Source organism: Pyrus communis, chromosome 7 (genome assembly GCF_963583255.1).
Source record: "Pyrus communis chromosome 7, drPyrComm1.1, whole genome shotgun sequence".
Classification (NCBI taxonomy): Eukaryota; Viridiplantae; Streptophyta; class Magnoliopsida; order Rosales; family Rosaceae; genus Pyrus; species Pyrus communis.
The window spans coordinates 4,107,425-4,125,128 of record NC_084809.1 but is presented as its reverse complement, the minus strand read 5'-3'; the positions used below and the strand labels follow the sequence as shown (position 1 = coordinate 4,125,128).

The following is a 17,704-nucleotide window of genomic DNA, read 5'->3' as shown; positions in this document are numbered from 1 at the left end:
CTCCAAGGTTTTTGCTAACAGATATTTTTACATGGTAAGCTCTGATTGGTCCACTATTTCTCTATCATGGGTATGGCTGCACAGGATTATGATTTTGTTTTACTAAATTGGGCCTGTGTTGCCGGTATTTTACTTTGTTTAATTAGTTTTCTCAAAATATTGGATTTCACAAATGAAAATATGTGTGGAATATGGATTTAATGATCAAGTTAATTGAGGAGTCGACTAAAATAAAGTTAAAACAAGACCAATTCTAGGGGCACAAATTACATGAACAAACGTGAGAATTAATTTTAATAGGGCTAAAATCACTTATCGAGAAAACGTTAATAAATTAACGTTATAATTAATTCTAGGGTTACAAATAACGTTAATAAATTTCATTCTTTCTTTTCTTGTGCGCACATTTATTTTTTATTTAAAATTAATTTTAATAGGACTAAAATCACTTATCGAGAAAAGAAAAAAAAAAAAAAAAACTTTTCCTCGCAAATCACCACCAAATTAGGTGCATTGCCAAAAAACAATGGAAGAGAAATGTTAAATAGGCTTTCTCAAATCGAGGTTCTCTGCAAATCCTTTATCACCTCACACTTTAACGTTAATTGTAAGATCTCACATCGTTCAAGGGAGTCTAATGGTGGTGGAGATCGAGGAAATTCATTTCAGAAATGATGGATTTCGCCACCATGCACCGTGCACCCATTGTAAGATCCCACATCGCCTAGGGGAGTGATCCTTATATGTATATTCTCATCTCTACCTAGCACGAGACCTTTTGGGAGCTCACTGGCTTCGAGTTCCATCGGAACTCCGAAGTTAAGTGAGTAGCGCACGAGAGCATTCCCATGATGAGTGATACACTGGGAAATTCTCGTGTGAGTTTCTAAAAACAAAATCGTGAGGGTGTGGTAGGGGCCCAAAGCGGACAATGTCGTGCTATGGTGGAGTCGAGCCGGGGATGTGGTGGGGGCTCGGGCCGAGTTGTGACGATTTGGTATCATAGCCTAACACTGCCCGTGGTGTGCCGACGAGAACGTCGGGTCCCTAAGGGGGATGGATTGTAAGATCCCACATTGCCCAGGGGAGTGATCCTTATATGTATATTCTCATCTCTACCTAACACGAGGCCTTTTGGGAGCTCATTGGCTTAGGGTTCTATCGGAACTCCGAAGTTAATCGAGTAGCGCGCGAGAGCATTCCTATGATAGGTGACCCACTGGGAAGTTCTCGTGTGAGTTTCCAAAAACAAAACTGTGAGGGTAAGTTCCCAAAAACCGTGAGGGTAGGTTCCCAAAAACAAAACCATGAGGGTGAATTCCCAAAAAACATAACTATGAGGGTCCTAAAAAACATAACTATGAGGATGAGTTCCTAAAAACAAAACCGTGAGGGTGTGGTAAGGGTCCAAAACGGACAATATTGTGCGACGGTGGAGTCGAGCCTAGAATATGATGATGGCCCGGACCAAGATGTGACATTAATTCATTTATCAATATTATAAAATATTATGTCAAAAATATAAGATAACAAGTATAAATAATCCCAACTTTTTTTAATGTCTTGTTATATCCAACAAACCACGCGTTCTGTTGTCGTTGGTTTGCCATTAAGCAACGACTCCAAAACGCCGCCATCTACAAAATCTCGATTAATAGTATCCGAAGATATTTTGATCCTAGTGAGGAGAGAGAGGGGGAGGACGCACTCTATGGCGCACACGCGTGTAGCAGCTCCATTTGGTTTTGGTGGATGACAGAAACTACCACATTATTAGGCCTTCCTGTGTCTTGAATTCATTGATTGGGAAGCAGCTGAAAAAACCACCACCATTTGAGAGAAAAAGGAAGCAACTTTAACGATCAGAGGAACAAGCAGAAGAAAACCCATCAAACTTATCCAATTTCCCAGGTGGGTTTTTAATTTTTCCTGCTTTTGACTGTGATTTCGATTTGGGTTTTTGGTTTTTGCCTCCATGCATTGAGAAATTTGTGGATCCATAGAGCTCGGTGGATGTTTGATTGTTTTCCACTCTGCCCGTGTGTTTTGTTTTTGTTTTGGTTCTGAATCTGATTTGATCTGATTTGGTTTTCCTGTTATTGGGTATGCTTTTGTTTGTTCAGAAGATAAATGGTTGTGTTTGGATTACAGAATGGTCTCTTTGTCACCGAACGACGAAGAAATATGTGGTCACTCAGTGGTGGAGATATAAATGGTGTGCTTGTCGTGTTTTAATCTCAACCCTTGATACCAAATCCAAGGGTGCTGACTTCCTTAGTCACTTGGCGAGACTCATTTGGATTATATGTTAATTGGGAACAAAGTTGTGATGTGATTCTTCAGTTTGATGATAATAATCGTTTTTGTGGTATTGAGCATCTTCTTATGTGCGTGTCTTTGTAGTTTCTCTCATGATACGTCCCATTTGGTGTCCATATACATTGTTGGTCTCTTCAGCTGTATTTTGTCATATTTAAAAGCTAAGGATATGGCATATTTATTGAGTAATGGAAGTTATAGTTATCTGCCAAATGGTTCGATAGATTGTTTTAATCGATAATATCATGGCCGTCTAACTTGCGAGTCTTATTAGCAATTCGGCAGCAAAAGGTTGCTGTTGTTGCTGTTATATTAATGGCTACCACAAGTTGTCATTCATATGTTTTTGAGTGCTTATGGAAGTGGATTTGTTTGTTTTCTTGTAATTGTGGTAAACTTTTGATTGCAAGCAGTTCCACTTTTCTTTTGTTTCACCTCTTTCAGTGTTTTCGGTCTATTTGGTCCACGGAATTGATTGTGGTAACATAGTTGTCTCTTTTGCCATGTGGCGTTCAAGAGATTCTTTAAGATAGTGAAATGGAAAACAAACTAGAAGAAGATGATGATCATGAGCCAGGTCCAGTTCCTCCACTGAGACTGGACAGATTTGGCTTCTTAAAGCCAGAAGTTTCTCCTCAAGGTTTAACCAAGAGCAGGTCAGCCTTTGAATATGAGAGGTAAGCTTACCAATTTACCATTTTCTGCTTTTGTTTGGCCATAAAAAGTTCATTTTAATGAATATGAGACTCGAGCAATTTAACATTTCATCCATTCTAATTATATACCGTGGCTCTTCACCGTTTTCAGAGAGGAAAGAAGAGTTAGAAAATGGAGGAAGATGATTGGGGTGGGAGGGAGTGATTGGAAACATTATATTAGGAGAAAACCTCACGTCGTTAAAAGGAGAATAAGGAAAGGAATTCCTGATTGTTTAAGGGGTCTTGTTTGGCAGTTGATCTCTGGAAGTCGGGACCTTTTGCTGATGAACCCTGGGGTTTACGAGGTACATATTATTCTCAGTTGTTACTTACACTGCTCGTCCTTATTTGTGATTATTCTTTTCATATCCTAAGTCAGTACTTCATCTTGTGCTCTTGTTTCTTTGTGCATGCACATCCATAGTATTAAACTAATAAGCGGTATGGTTGTTGCAGCAATTAGTGATTTATGAGACCTCAGCTTCAGAGCTGGATATAATTCGAGATATATCGCGTACCTTCCCTTCACATATTTTCTTCCAGCAGAGACATGGCCCTGGTCAAAGGTCCCTCTACAATGTTTTGAAGGCGTACTCCGTCTTTGACAGAGAAGTTGGATATGTCCAGGTTTGACATTTTCTGTTTGTTCACTCTTGCACTTAGTTTATGTCAGGCACTGGATAATTTTAAATGGTTAAAAGAATGCAGGGAATGGGATTTCTGGCTGGTCTCTTACTTCTTTATATGAGCGAAGAGGATGCATTTTGGTTATTAGTTGCATTACTCAAAGGAGCGGTCCATGCACCAATGGAAGGTTTATATCAGGTAGCCTTTATGCTATTTGAATTTCTTGATCTTTTCTTTGGCGGTTTGTAGACTAACTAAATGTAATCATGCCCATCATTACTTATGCAAAAAGAAGAATGTTAGTCTGCACCATCTGGTCCAATTCTTATAGTCAAAAGGAACAACAAAAACAAAGGAGATTGAGATGGTATCAGATAAACCAATTGGTCAAATAGGATTTAGGTGGTAAATTGCAAAACTCTAACCTACTGCTGAGCACATTGGTTTCTCGTTAGGCAAAGTAAGAGTTTATCAATGTTTTTCTTTCTTTTCAAAGGACATCTTCTCTGAGCGTAGGCCTAGACCTTTGTTTTACTTGAAAGATTTTTCCTTTGTTATTTGCTGGCGTTCTGAGCATTTCAGAGCTCTAATTCTGTTATGATATCTTTGGTGTCTTTTCTACTCGTTGCATCTATTTGGGGGTTTTGATGACCTTGTTCACATTCATTTTTATCTATACGGATTATGCCTAGAGTAGTTTGTTCGTTTATTATACTCAAACCCAGATATATTGTTTCTCATCGAAAAAAAGGGGATAGTAAAGGGTAAAATGGCTTCAATGCTCTTAGAAGTGTTAGTTTATGCTTGTCATGTAGGTAGGGCTACCACTGGTACAGCAATACCTTTTTCAGCTTGATCAGTTGGTGAAGGAGCACTTGCCAAAGCTGGGCGAACATTTTACTCAAGAAATGATAAATCCTAGTATGTATGCAAGCCAGTGGTTCATAACCGTTTTCTCCTACTCTTTCCCCTTCCATTTGGCTCTTCGAATTTGGGATGTCTTTCTCTACGAGGTTAGTGATTTTTAATGTGTTGTATCTCTCTTTCGAAGTACTATTGGTGGCGGGAATCTAATTTAAAAATTTTCATTTCGTATTTTTCACAGGGTGTGAGAATTGTCTTCAAAGTTGGTTTAGCCTTGTTAAAGTATTGCCATGACGACTTGGTGAGTATATCTCAACAGCTTTCTACTGCGCACCATGATAACTAGAACATCGCATGCTCATAGACTTTGTTACCGTATTCTCTTTTTGACAGACAAAATTACCATTCGAGAAACTTATTCATGCTCTGCGTAACTTCCCTGACGATGCAATGAATCCGGATACTTTACTTCCATTGGCTTACTCAATCAAGGTTCTTCTTCATATCCATTTCATTGCTTCTATCATCAAAGTTTCTTGCTTCTATCATCATTCACTCGCATATGCATCTTTCGCTGATCTCACTAGGTATCGCGGGGTTTGGAGGAAACAAGGCAGGAGTACGAGAAGAAGAATGGAAAGGAAGGTAAGTCTCCAGAGGTTGATAAGCAGTTGGAATGAAGTTTGTGCGCATCTCATCGGAGCACTACATATGCTAAATTAACTTGTCATTCTTTATTTTCCCGGCATGGCAGCGATTGTCCGAAACAATGTACTTCCGACAACATCGCCCTCGATCGTTGTTTGATAGTTGCATTGTTCAAGTCCTTGTTTATGAACTCCCCTGTTCCTGTTACAAACTCAAATGTTGTTAGATGTGAATATTTATTAAGATAGGAAACCAAAAGGATATAAATAAATCTTGTTATTCTTGCATTAATCTTGGCTGCAGTTATTCGATCATCCCCCTGAACTCTGTTTTATCTGTTTTTACTTACGATGTTTGCGGTATCTCTAAGGTTCCGGCTCCTATGTATCCCGCCCGCTTAGTACGGCCTCATGTCGTCCAGCCCTATTTTTTAGTTTTTGTCAAGCATTTGGTACGATGCGGGTCTAAAGTGGCGGGATTATTTTGAAATACGAGGCCTCCAGTCTAGTGGTCATCAATCGGCCTATGGTCCGAAAGTGAGAGGGTCGGCCCCTAGCCTAGGCCCGATCTACCAAGTGAAATGAAATTATGGATCTAATCTGATCGAGTGATCTAAGCCGTTGGTTTTGGAACTTGCTAAATTGAAAGCCTTGATCATTTGTAATATATCTTTGATTCAGGGGCAGACTCATTAAGAGGCAAGGAGGTCGGTTGTCCTTTCGAACTCCGGTAAACGTTCATGAATAATTTAGATGCTGTCTTTTTTAAAGTTGAAGTTTCTCTTCATGCACTTCCACCTGCTTGATAAAATGCTTTAAAAAGGAGTTGATCTTCTAACTTTTAAAATTATTATATGTTTAAAAAATGTTTGTGAACTTTTATAAGTGATCTTCCGAATAATTTTTTACGAATCCGTCACTGTTCAAAATTTCCCATCGTGACACACAATCTTTTAAATCATATTATTCATTGGTTCGAAGAAGTGAGAAGCGTAATTGACATTAAGAAAAGTTGATGCCAAGTATGTGCTTGTAGCAAAAAAGACCGTAGAGCGTTTTTCAGAATTGATACACAGAGATAGCTGCACAGCATTACTTGAACCACGTGTTGTTTGACATGCATGCATTACGTTCCCTCCTGATTTTCTGCGTCATGATAGAACGAACAAGAGGAATCAAAGACTGCTTTTGAGGTGGGAAGTTGGAATGCTTCCATCTAGAACCAACCCTAATATTAGACATGACTCGTTACACGACTCGAGCATGAATATGAAAGTTCTTGTTTGCACGTTTAACACTGCTCCAACTAATATTGTTGTTATATTTTTGGAAACCAATTTGACACAAATTTAACATATATATAATGACTTTAAATATTTTGTACTCAAAGCTATTTGTCGACGTTTTGTGACCTATCTTATTGAATGACACGTGTCTTTTCGACCAAATTTATTTTTGCCTTTTTAGCTAAAATAGTTTATGGAATGGCATAACTCCTTATCTGAGATTTAAAATTGATATGACTCGTGTCTAAGTTACTCTACTGTTAATCATTTTGGTCTTTCCGTTAAAAATCTTATTTAAATTACAAGAAAATGATAAAAAATACTCTCAATTTTGTCATATCATTTTCGCCCATTGTTTATTAAATTAAAGGTATTTTGTCATTTTGGTCTTTATTTAACACAAAATTTTCATATAAATACCAAAACGAATTTAAAGTCGTATTGAATTTAACACAAATTTAACGTAGTGACATGTGTCACTCAAAAGGATAGATCGCAGAGAGACCACATAAAATTTTTGGTTCTTTAGATTTAAGCCCTTGCAACTCTTAAACTCTAAACAAAAACCCACATATATTATAACTTCTAAATAAAACCCAAATTTTAAATATGATGTCACGTTGGATAAAAGATGTCCATGAATTTGTGTTTATTTACAAAATCATACCACCAAATCTCTTATACGTTTCTTTTAGACATTTAAATTGTTTAATATATTTTTAATTTTGTGTGAACTCCTCCAATCCAAAATCTAATTAGATCAAATATATACGGACATATATTCTACATTTATGTATACTAATACCATAAAAAGAAGTAGGTAAATTAATTTTGTTACAAATTTAAAAAGTAGGCACATTAATTTTCATGTAATTATACCGTAGATAAATTATTTTCACAAAATCAAACAATAAATATTGTTTTCAAAAAATTAATTTTCATAGTAGGTCATTTTTTTCATGTAATTATACAGTAGGTAAACTATTTTCATGTAATTATAACGTAGGTATAAAATTAAACAATAGATATTGTTTTCATAAAATTAATTTTCGTAGTAGGTAAATTATTTTCATAAAATAAAACAATAGATATTGTTGAAAATAAACACTAAATTAATTAGGTATATTCAAATTGAAATTTATCATCGAAATTAAAAAAAATATATATCCAAATTAATTCCTCCATATAGAACCATATTTCATGGCTACAAGATCTTGCCAAATTCAATGCACGTGATCAATTAAAACAAAATTACAAGAACTTTCCATAATGACTTAGATGGGGTATATTAGGGATCCAAAAAATAATATAAAAACGGACACCCAAACTTAATTTGGTAAGTTGCTTAGTTGAAGCCTAATCATTGAGCTTTATTCGGATAAATATTATATAATGGGCTAGAGGCTAGAAAATATGAGTTTGGAGGGAAAAAGTAAAATTTTGAATATAAGGAGTTTGAAGTCGTATATAATTGAATGAACATAAAACGTGACACAAAGATGACATGAACATAAATAGATGAACATGAACTTGGCTCACTGCCACCCCCTAATTCGAATAAAAAAGATTCCTATAATTGTGGCAATTAACTTGCTTTTACGTTACTGGGTAGGTGTTGTTGGCATTAGTTGCATGCTTTTGCTTAATCATAAGATGCTTTCAAACAAACACAAAGAAATTAGAAGATGCTTAAACCTCCGAATCACGATATTAGGAGAGATGCATGCATCGCCGCAAAATTTGGATGACCATTCGCCCATCTTTATATTCCAAAATTAAGTATCCCAAAAACAAGAAAGTCTTAATTAGTTAATTTGATATTAAGCTTTATTAGGAATGTTGGGCACAAATTCTGAAGACAAAAAAAACTTAGTTTTTTATATTGTTATTGATTGATACATATTAAGTTTGAGAATTGCAAATGAGATTCTCTCAAAAGTAGGGCTTGTATGAACTCTTCGCCATCTTATTTTTTTGCATAATGTTTTATAATGTTGACATAGAAATAGTGATAAAAAAAAATGAGGTGGCAGAAAGTCCATAAACAATCACACTTCTCAAATAAGCTCATTAACATTTCTTGTTAAGCTTATGACAACAAATTTTAAAAAAAATTAAGTTTACTAACAAGTAAATTAACGATTGATGTAATTAAAATATTTGATATAAAATAGTTACAAAAAAAAATAGTACATCGATACTTTTACAATAAGAAGAATGAGAGTTTAGTTAAATCACATGATTAGCAGTCTAATTTGATATCGAATTCGTCGTCGACATGATTCAAATCTAAGATTTTTCACTTTTAAATGAAAAAGAATACCATTAGACAGTAGTAAAGAGTGACGTTACAAAAGATTTGAACATGGTGTTACATTGCATGTGAAATGTCCTAATGAATTAATCAACACACTAATTATTAGAGACACGATTGGGATAGGAGTGAAACAAAATATTATTTAAAACGGCACTAATTATTATTCTTTTTTGGTTTCCGGTCCAAGTGGCGTGGACCAAATTGCGCTTGATTTGATATAAAATTCGATGAACATTGTCATGCGGGCCCACACAGCCACGCAAGACAAGGACCGGTCCCTCTCATTGCGTGTGGTCGACTCACAACCACACCTTTCTTAGCCATCGGCCACGTGTCGCGATGACTCGCGCTCGTCCCCGCCCTCAATCTTCGGACCCCCCCTTTGACGCCGTCGTTTGCTTTAGCAGGTCTTTTCAAAACTTTGATTCCGCGATCAAATGTCCAAACCACCCCTGCCCGCCTTGTGGACGGCGAACTTCCTATCCGCGCAAACACGGAAGGGCAGAATCGTACGAATAAAAAATTACGGGAGGTTCGTGAGTAGTTGAACAACTCCGCTTGAAGCGGAAAGAAAGCGTGGCATGACCGTAAATAAATAGAAATATCGTGGCAAACACGTATTATTCAACTATATAACATGACGCTCCCGTAGGGGCTCGGAGCTTCACGAAAACAACGAAGCACCGTTTTTTCTGCTAACAAATTTTCGTGAGCCTCAGTTATTTTTAGGGTTTCCATTTCGCCGAATCCTTCAGATCTTCGCCTCCTCCTTACCAATTTCGTCCCAATTTTCGAATTTCCAGGTACGATTAGGGTTCCATTGTTCGCCTTCGGTTCTCAATTCTATGGTGTTTTAATTCAATTTTTTGTTTTTGTGTAATTCTGATCTTTTTGTGGTTTTCTGTTGGCATTTTCAGGTGTTGATCTAGAGATTTAAAGGGGGAATTTTGAAGGAGATTGTAGATTCGGTATTAGATTATAAAAAGAAAAAATCAATTGTAAGTTTGTTTCCCTAATCTCGGTTATTATTTCGATGTTTGATTTGATTAATGGTATGAATATATGAGAAAATATTGTGTTTGTTGCTGGATTAGGTCAAAGTTTTGTTTTTGTTGTTGAATTATATTGAATTGGGGATTTTTCTTCTATTTTCTTGTGGAAAACGTAATGATTTGGTTTAGAACTTGAATCTAGATGTTCATTTGCAAATTTAATAGCCAATTCTATGCGTATTATCGATATTTTCGGTGGGTTTTTAATCTCATATACAGACTACTCACAATGCCTGTTTGTTTTGTGTATATAATTGTAGCATTTTTGTTTATAGGGTTTCATGCTTGGATGTATGATTGTTATTAAAAATAAAATTGGTTAATTAGGCTTTTGGTCTATGCTAATCATTGTTTATTCGTCTAAGCAATTGGCTTTTCATGAAATTTGCATAGAGGTAACGGATTTGCTAGTTTATTACTTGTGAGGTTATTTGGTGTTGATCCCTTTTCGGTTAATCCTTTCTGCAGGAAAATAACTGAATGAGCTAATGGAGTCCAAAGGTGGCAAAAAGGATTCTAGTAGTAGTAAATCATCGTTCTATGAAGCTCCCCTCGGTTACAGCATTGAAGACGTCAGACCTCACGGTGGAATCAAGAAATTCAGATCAGCTGCTTACTCTAACGTAAGTTTTAGTTTGTGTTTCTTGGTGCATGGATTTCCTGGTTTGTTTTGTATGGATACCCTACTAATATTATCATACATTGTTCTCTGTGCAGTGCGCTCGGAAGCCCTCCTGAGTTGTGTTAAGTCCCAACGTAACCCCGTGCGATCGTTAATACTGCAATCTTACTCTAGTTATTCTAGTCTATTTCTTTTTCCTACTTCTCTCGTTCTCTCGATCCCTCGCTTGTTATCACTTCGTCTGCTGTTGCATCGTCATTTGCTTGCTTAATTCGAGATGGCTGTACCGGTCTCTGCAATTGGATTTGAAGGGTATGAAAAGAGGCTCGAGGTCTCTTTCTTCGAGCCTGGACTGTTTGCTGACCCTAAAGGCATGGGTCTTCGTTCTCTATCGAAAGCTCAAATAGATGAGATTCTGACACCAGCTGAGTGCACCATTGTTTCTTCACTGTCAAATGATGATCTTGACTCTTATGTCCTATCTGAGTCGAGCCTCTTTGTGTACCCTTACAAAGTGATCATCAAAACCTGTGGCACAACAAAATTGCTTCAATCAATCCCTGCCATCCTCAAGCTGGCTGACTCCCTCTCTCTGGCTGTAAAATCTGTGAGGTACTCTCGTGGGAGCTTTATTTTTCCTGGTGCTCAGCCCTCTCCACATCGTAGCTTTTCGGAGGAGGTAGCTGTACTTGACGGCCATTTTGGCAAGCTTGGTTTGGCAAGCAAGGCATATGTTATGGGAAGCCCTGACAAAACTCAGAAATGGCATATTTACTCTGCATCGGCGGAGTTGGCAAGCTTATTGTGGGGTTCACGCCAATCAGGCCCTACCTACACTCTGGAGATGTGCATGACTGGTTTAGACAGGAAGAGGGCTTCAGTCTTTTACAAATCCGACGCAAGTTCAGCTGCTGATATGACCGTAGAATCCGGCATCAGAAACATCCTCCCGCAATCCGATATATGCGACTTTGAGTTCGAGCCATGCGGCTACTCCATGAACTCAATCGAAGGGAATGCAGTTTCTACTATCCATGTGACACCAGAAGACGGTTTCAGCTACGCTAGCTTTGAAACAGTGGGCTATGATTTCAAAGATGTGAACTTGACCCAACTGCTGTACAGGGTTCTGGATTGCTTCAAACCAGCTGAGTTCTCCATAGCCTTGCACACCACGAGCACCGCAGGCGAAGATCTTAACGCTAAGTGCCCTCTGGACTTGAAGGGATACTGCTGCGGAGGAAGCAGCTACGAGGGTTTGGGGCTGGGTGGCGCGGTCATGTACCACAGCTTTGTCAAGGACGACAGCGGTTCTCAGTCTCCAAGGTCGATTCTGAAGTGCTGCTGGAGCGAGGACGAGAAGGACGAGGAAGTTGAAGAAATAGGTCTGGCAAAGATCTAGTGTTTGATTGTTCGTGTTTTTAGTATAAATAAAAGTAAAAACAAATGTGACTGTGGGGTTATGTTGCAATTATAGTAGACGCAGCATGCTGTGTCGCTGCAAGTTTAGTTTATGATATTGTCAATAAACCGGATCTCGGGTGGCAGCTGATATCCGTCGTCGTTATGAGACTTCCTGGATGCACGAGTCTTTGTTGATGTACCTTTTTTTTTCTCAATAAGATGAATATTATTGTCATCTATTTAATTTCTTGTGTTATGACTGGTTTATGTTATTTATCAAGATTTTTCTTCTTTAAAATGGGACCGGTTGATGGTTTCGTCAGATAGTCCTCTATTTTGGGGTTGGGCAAACTTATAGAAGTATTTCAATCTCTTTTTTAACATTATTGTGTGATTCACCAGTACCAGAAAAAGAAACGAGCCTCTCTAGGTAGTTCATGCATCATATATTAATGGCCCGATCGAGACGCCTCCGGTGGATGTGGATCTGTTCCATGGAAGTCTTGAGAAGACGTTACAATCGTTGCGGTTGGGTTGGCATGAATAGGGAATGCATATAAGTCATACACATTTTGCCACCCATTGCCATGGTGAGGAGTAACCATCTCTTCCCTCAAGGAAGCATCCTAGCTTCTAAGCTTCTTGTTTTGAGGAATGCTAAAGGGGTTTCTCTTGAAAGTGACTCTCTATGGATTCTGTCATCTCATAATTTAACTTCAATTCTCGTGAACATTATAAAACATTGTGCTGCAAGCAGGAGGTGACAAAGTTAAGAGAGTTCCCTTAGCATCCATCTTGTTTTTGGTAGAAATTTGTTGGGCATTTGGGTTGTAAAAATCCAAGGAAAGACATTAGGTGCACTCCACTATTGTTGAATGCACCCCTCATAAAATATTACTTATACACTTTAATATAAAAAAACTATTTAGACCTCGTAAGATTATGAATACAGCTCAAAATCATTTTTAGTGTATATTATTTTCTTCAACCTCTCGAAGCCACTCTCATCCACTATTGAACTCAACGATACAATTCATTGCAATGTCATTTATCACATATCAGTTTGTATTTATAATATTTCATTCGATTGGCTAAAATCTCTTCAGAGAAAATTGAACGTGTTTGCTTTTGATATGATGGAGTTTGCTGTTGCTTGTTTGGTGTATACAAAAAACAAATATTGAAAACCTCATGAAGCAACTTAGGGCAACTTGTCCTATTCCTCACATTATTTCTCCTTACTCGAGCCAATAGAAGTAATAGTCTTCAATGCGATGGCTTGATGATGAATTGATGGTGGACACTTCTGAAATTCTCTTGAACAACCTTTTGAATTCACTTGCTAAGATTGGAAAGGCTCTATTCTATTTTTTGCAGATCTTGGTTTGCATTCGATGTTTTTGATCCAATTTCTTCAAATACAAAATCTAAAATCCCTAATTGATAGAAAACTAAACACTCAATTGACATAAACCCAAATGTTGACAAAGAGTTTGAGCGTTAGGTGTCTTATTATTGTGTATGTTGGGTGTGAGGGTAGTATTGGGAAAAAATGTGGAGTGTATTAAGATAAATTTTGGTTCAAAAGGTAAAAGTGGGATTTATTAATGATTGATTTGGTATTGTTGTGCTTTGAAAAAAAAACTGCTTCAGTTGTGCTGTGAGAATAAGCTCATTTTAGCTGATTCACGTTTTCAATTTTTTTTCACCCAAAACTGTGAAAATAAACTGTTTTTAAATATTTACCAAACACCTTTTTGAGCTCAGTTTTTTTTTATACTCACTTTTTATAAAAGCACCTTAGTACGAAACCAGTACTAAGTATGTGGGTGTAGTCAAGAAAATGTGAGGCGTGAATAAAACAACCCAAGACATCTCAAACGAACTTGGAAAAATTAAGCTGCTAAATTTGACTTGAAAAGGAAAACCAATAAGCATTAAGCAAAACCTTGGAAGAGGTCAAGCAGCCCTTCATCATTGCATGTGTTGAATTTGTACCTGTGGAGAAGTTGCCCTGCTAAACCTAACTAGGAATCATAGACTTTTAAGACAAGCATCGTTGATTTCGACTCGTCAGAGAAGACGGAAAAGGGACCGGAGGCCAATTTGTCTAAAAACAATGAATGCGTTGTTGGCAGTCGATGAATTCCAAAATGTGAAAAGAATTCAACATGGATGTCACTTACATTTGATAAAAACAAGCGGAAAACCAAGTAGTGGGCGCAAAACTGTTATGCAATGTGCATTGTACTACTCATGTCTCGACATTATGAATGAGAGCAATTGATTCCTGGCTTTTCTTCGTACAAACTTTCGGGCGTTCAGTAAGGTCGAAACTTCCTAGCCGCTCTTAACTGCTGTATCCGCTTTTTATCTTGCTCAAACTTGCTCTGGAGCATCATAATTTCTGCAAGGACGGATTGTATTAGTGCTTTTCTGTTTTCTGCACCGCTTTAACTAACAAAAATACATATATTCAAGTTCTAAAATCAAAACCCTTCGTGTGTGAATTATGAAAGTAAAACAGAAACTGACACCAGAAGCGTATGTAACATGCCATTGCATGCTCGTTATGGGAGTGCTTTTGAGCTCACATGCAACATTTTCAGCAAACGAAGTGTAGTTTTTCAGGTTAATAAAAGATGAGCTTTATATGTAAGATTAACATACCATTCCTCTGAGCTTCTTTCCTTTGGAACCGGTAAAAATCTAGCCCAACAACTTCAGTTTGTTTCTTCTTGGCCACCTTGTCCTCCAAAGCAGCCTGGGCGACAGACCCTACTGTAATTCCACTCTCAGCATCTGTGGTCTTCTTCCTTCCTTTATGATGTACTACAACTGTCCATCCTCCCTCTGCAGCACGGGCTTCTCTCTCTTTCTTTTCCTGTATGTGCCACACATATATGTGAACTTATACACATTTGATCAATTGGGAAGTTACATGCAGTGAATATAAACAGATGGACATACACAAACCACACAATATACCATAAAAATAGATTATACATTTCCACGTTACATGGGCATATATGAAGCGAGTTCAGAGGCAGGAATATGCGGCATACATCCATGAAGTAATTATGAGGGCCATAACTCAAAACAAGGAAAAACAATAGAGCAAGCACATCAGCTAACACATTATGTGTTTATAGATGGCTCAATACATGAAAGTGTTTTTATGATGATCAAGTATGTGCAAATTCTTAAGACAGTGCGAGCAGTGTTATTAAGAGTGAAGGTTCCAATCGCTGGTTTGAATAAAGATACTCTAGTTGCAGGGTAATTGTAGCATCGAAGAGGAAAATTACCTGTTCCAGTTTTTCATCATGTTCAACCATAAACTGATCGATTCTTTGCTGCAGTTCCTTCAATCCAGGTCTACTTTGATGGTATTCCGTAACCCATTCTGTGGATTCAGAAATTCTCGATGAGAGATAAACTATCACCATATGTTGACTTTCGTAAATCAATTAATTTGAAGCTTATTATCCATATGTATACTGATGGATGTTTGTCGGCTTTAGAATATGAACCGTATACACCAATGAGCATTTTGAAATGAGTAATTCTTACTTTTCATTCCTTTCGAAGAGTCCTCATCCCCCGAAGAAATAAGGTAAACATCAGCCTGATCAGCTTCTACTTCCGTTTCCATTGTCTTTGTGGACTTTGATGAATCAAGATCCCTCCTTTTCTTTTTCAAAGCTTTCTTGGATACGCCTACATTGACAATTATCATTACTAAAAGTAGAATAGCACTGGTTGCAATGAAACTGTAAGAACTCGGATACAAAGAAATGTTCAAATTCAAGAATCGTACTTGGTATTCCTCTTGAGCAGATCTCCCGACCAGCTTCTATTTCCTTTTCCAGTGACTTCACAAACTCTAATGGATTACGATCCTTCTTTTTCCTTTTCTTAGCTTTCTTTGACTTACCTACAGTAAAAAGAAAACCTCAATGAGCACTAGACCTTACAAGTACAACTGCAATAAAAGTTCCATCCAATGACTCGACGCTCAGATCAAACAAAAGCTGCCACTTTACCAACTTCCAATTTCAAACCCTTACCAGCCTCAGTGAACACTTCACCAATTTCAATCTCTTCCTGAGTTTCGAATCGGCTCTGATTGGCAACTCCATCATCTAATAGAAAGAAAATTAGATTAATTAATTAATTAAAAGCAGCAGGAAAGGATTCTACAGTTGACACTTCAAAAGCACCCGAGCATTTTCATACAACTTGAGTGAGAAATTGAAACCAGTGACCTTAGGTTATAGAAAAGAAAACAACTCTGACTTAACATTCTTATCATAACAAAACAGAGACAGGCAAAGATATTGGAAATTTACAAACTTCCAACACTCACCCCCAAAAAGGTACTTGAATGCACAAGGACACGATTAACAAATTACACAATACTGTGGTTCCCCTGCACACAATACGCTATACTGCTACCAACTAGTGGCAACTTACCATTTATTTCATTACAATCGCCATCAGTCTCCGTATTTGGGTGATCATTCTCGCTTTCCACAGCTACATAATTCTTCGCATTCTTTATTTTCCTTTTCTTCGTTAGTTTTGTCTTTTTCTTATCTTTGGCTGATTTGGCTGAATTATCTACTGAAACAACAAAAGCAAACCGAGAACATAGAGTTCATTCCAAATCTATAGTCCTAACAATGTACTTAACTCATAAGAAACAGAAACCCAATGTACCTTCAACAGAGACTTGGACAACCTTTCGAGAGTCAGCATCGCTTTCCTTCACCCTTTTTCTCTTTCTCATCTCTGCCGATCCTAACATTTTATCTGGAAACAAATAAAATTGCAAAATCACAACTTATTTATACTTTTCGCCGTAACTTTACACATACAGAGAGCAAAAACACTATGCTGCCAAGGACAATTACCAAATTTCTGTGTCTCCACAAATATGAACAATTACACACACATCTACTATTTTTTTAGTGTGTAAATTCCATAATTTCCAAATGTATGTAGCATCTATTTTATATCATTTTATTCATCATCCAAAACAAATTTCTAAACAAATGAGCTTTCAATTTAAACATAAAGTTTATCAAGAACCCCAAGTTAGAATCAAGCTAAAACAGTAAAACAGTAAGAAAAAAAATATTAAATTTATATGAAATGTGACAATACCCTTTTCAACAATCTCCAAATTTGGCTGGGCAGCCTTCTTGCTCTTATGGGTCTTCTTCTTGTCCTTCATTCCTATCTTTCTGGGTGGTTTTCCGTACCCGGTTCGCAATTACCTCCAGAACCCGACTTTCCTACTCTGAGACTCTGCTTCCTCTTCCTATATGTAAATTTTTCAGGAAACCAATGCAGAAGAAGAAGAGGGTTTTTTGGGCAGAGAACAACGAACAAAAAGATTACAAAAAGTTGGAAACTTTGGAGCTCCGCCAATAGCTGGTATCGAATGAAGAGGGGGAAGGAGGCTGTTGCCGCGGGCGTTGAGGGCTTTTGTGTCCCTCGACGACTTGGGTTTAGGGTGTTTTTTTTTGGGTCTACAAAATTAATAAATTAGTTTTGAAAAAATAATAATAATAATAATAAATGAATTTAACCTGTTTGTATTGTAATTTTCGAAAATATCAGGGGCTCCCATAATATTTCAGAATTTTACTCTCTACCCCCTTGATTTTCTGTTTTTTCATTTCATTGGTTTGGATGTCGGCACCCATGGTTGTAATTTGTGACGCCAGGACGCGTCGAGTGGACATGAGGGGGTGGATGGGGCCAGAATAAATGGGGCTTGAGTGTGATGTTTTTGTGACTTTAACTTATGGGAATATTTTTGTTCGTCATTCTTAAGTGGTGGTAATACTTATTACTTTA

General features: G+C 37.3%; 3 protein-coding genes across 7 annotated transcripts; 2 read left to right on the top strand and 1 right to left on the bottom strand.

Moving 5' to 3' along the window:
* Positions 1–1,678: 1,678 nt before the first annotated feature.
* LOC137739139 (uncharacterized) lies at positions 1,679–5,447 on the top strand. 2 transcript variants are annotated; one of them, XM_068478644.1, is made up of 9 exons: positions 1,679–1,911; positions 2,764–2,996; positions 3,127–3,322; positions 3,474–3,644; positions 3,726–3,842; positions 4,460–4,657; positions 4,750–4,809; positions 4,902–5,000; positions 5,096–5,447. In XM_068478644.1, exons 2-9 carry the CDS (start codon positions 2,857–2,859, stop codon positions 5,186–5,188), a joined length of 1,074 nt encoding a protein of 357 aa, XP_068334745.1. In that variant the 5' UTR covers positions 1,679–1,911; positions 2,764–2,856; the 3' UTR covers positions 5,189–5,447. The 2 variants fall into 2 exon arrangements, with proteins under 2 accessions (XP_068334745.1, XP_068334746.1); XM_068478645.1 differs by having other exon boundaries at positions 2,733–2,996.
* A 3,961-nt stretch (positions 5,448–9,408) lies between these two features.
* On the top strand, positions 9,409–12,071 carry LOC137739027 (S-adenosylmethionine decarboxylase proenzyme-like). Its single transcript, XM_068478500.1, has 4 exons — positions 9,409–9,561; positions 9,676–9,756; positions 10,279–10,433; positions 10,528–12,071. The coding sequence occupies exon 4, from the start codon at positions 10,710–10,712 to the stop codon at positions 11,832–11,834; it is 1,125 nt and encodes a 374-aa protein (XP_068334601.1). The 5' UTR covers positions 9,409–9,561; positions 9,676–9,756; positions 10,279–10,433; positions 10,528–10,709; the 3' UTR covers positions 11,835–12,071.
* Positions 12,072–13,878: 1,807 nt separating this feature from the next.
* Positions 13,879–17,305, bottom strand: LOC137739972 (uncharacterized). 4 transcript variants are annotated; one of them, XM_068479737.1, is made up of 9 exons: positions 17,006–17,305; positions 16,559–16,651; positions 16,313–16,459; positions 15,907–15,981; positions 15,657–15,773; positions 15,410–15,556; positions 15,145–15,242; positions 14,507–14,720; positions 13,879–14,243 (listed from the first exon to the last, which is right to left on the bottom strand). In XM_068479737.1, exons 1-9 carry the CDS (start codon positions 17,073–17,075, stop codon positions 14,158–14,160), a joined length of 1,047 nt encoding a protein of 348 aa, XP_068335838.1. In that variant the 5' UTR covers positions 17,076–17,305; the 3' UTR covers positions 13,879–14,157. The 4 variants fall into 4 exon arrangements, with proteins under 4 accessions (XP_068335838.1, XP_068335837.1, XP_068335839.1 ...); XM_068479736.1 differs by having other exon boundaries at positions 16,313–16,462; positions 17,006–17,287; XM_068479738.1 differs by having other exon boundaries at positions 16,313–16,462; positions 16,559–16,630; positions 17,006–17,225.
* Between the last annotated feature and the right edge of the window lie 399 nt (positions 17,306–17,704).

What these genes read in the sequence shown, in the direction of transcription:
- LOC137739027 (XM_068478500.1), top strand. Translation starts at nt 10,710, where the DNA reads ATGGCTGTACCGGTCTCTGCAATTGGATTTGAAGGGTATGAAAAGAGG.
- LOC137739139 (XM_068478644.1), top strand. Translation starts at nt 2,857, where the DNA reads ATGGAAAACAAACTAGAAGAAGATGATGATCATGAGCCAGGTCCAGTT. An exon ending in GGGATGTCTTTCTCTACGAG is followed by an intron (nt 4,658 to 4,749) that starts GTTAGTGATTTT and finishes TATTTTTCACAG; the next exon opens with GGTGTGAGAATTGTCTTCAA. An exon ending in AGTATTGCCATGACGACTTG is followed by an intron (nt 4,810 to 4,901) that starts GTGAGTATATCT and finishes TCTTTTTGACAG; the next exon opens with ACAAAATTACCATTCGAGAA.
- LOC137739972 (XM_068479736.1), bottom strand. Translation starts at nt 17,075, where the DNA reads ATGAAGGACAAGAAGAAGACCCATAAGAGCAAGAAGGCTGCCCAGCCA. An exon ending in CGATTGTAATGAAATAAATG is followed by an intron (nt 15,982 to 16,312) that starts GTAAGTTGCCAC and finishes TCTTTCTATTAG; the next exon opens with ATGATGGAGTTGCCAATCAG. An exon ending in ATGATGAAAAACTGGAACAG is followed by an intron (nt 14,721 to 15,144) that starts GTAATTTTCCTC and finishes TGGCACATACAG; the next exon opens with GAAAAGAAAGAGAGAGAAGC.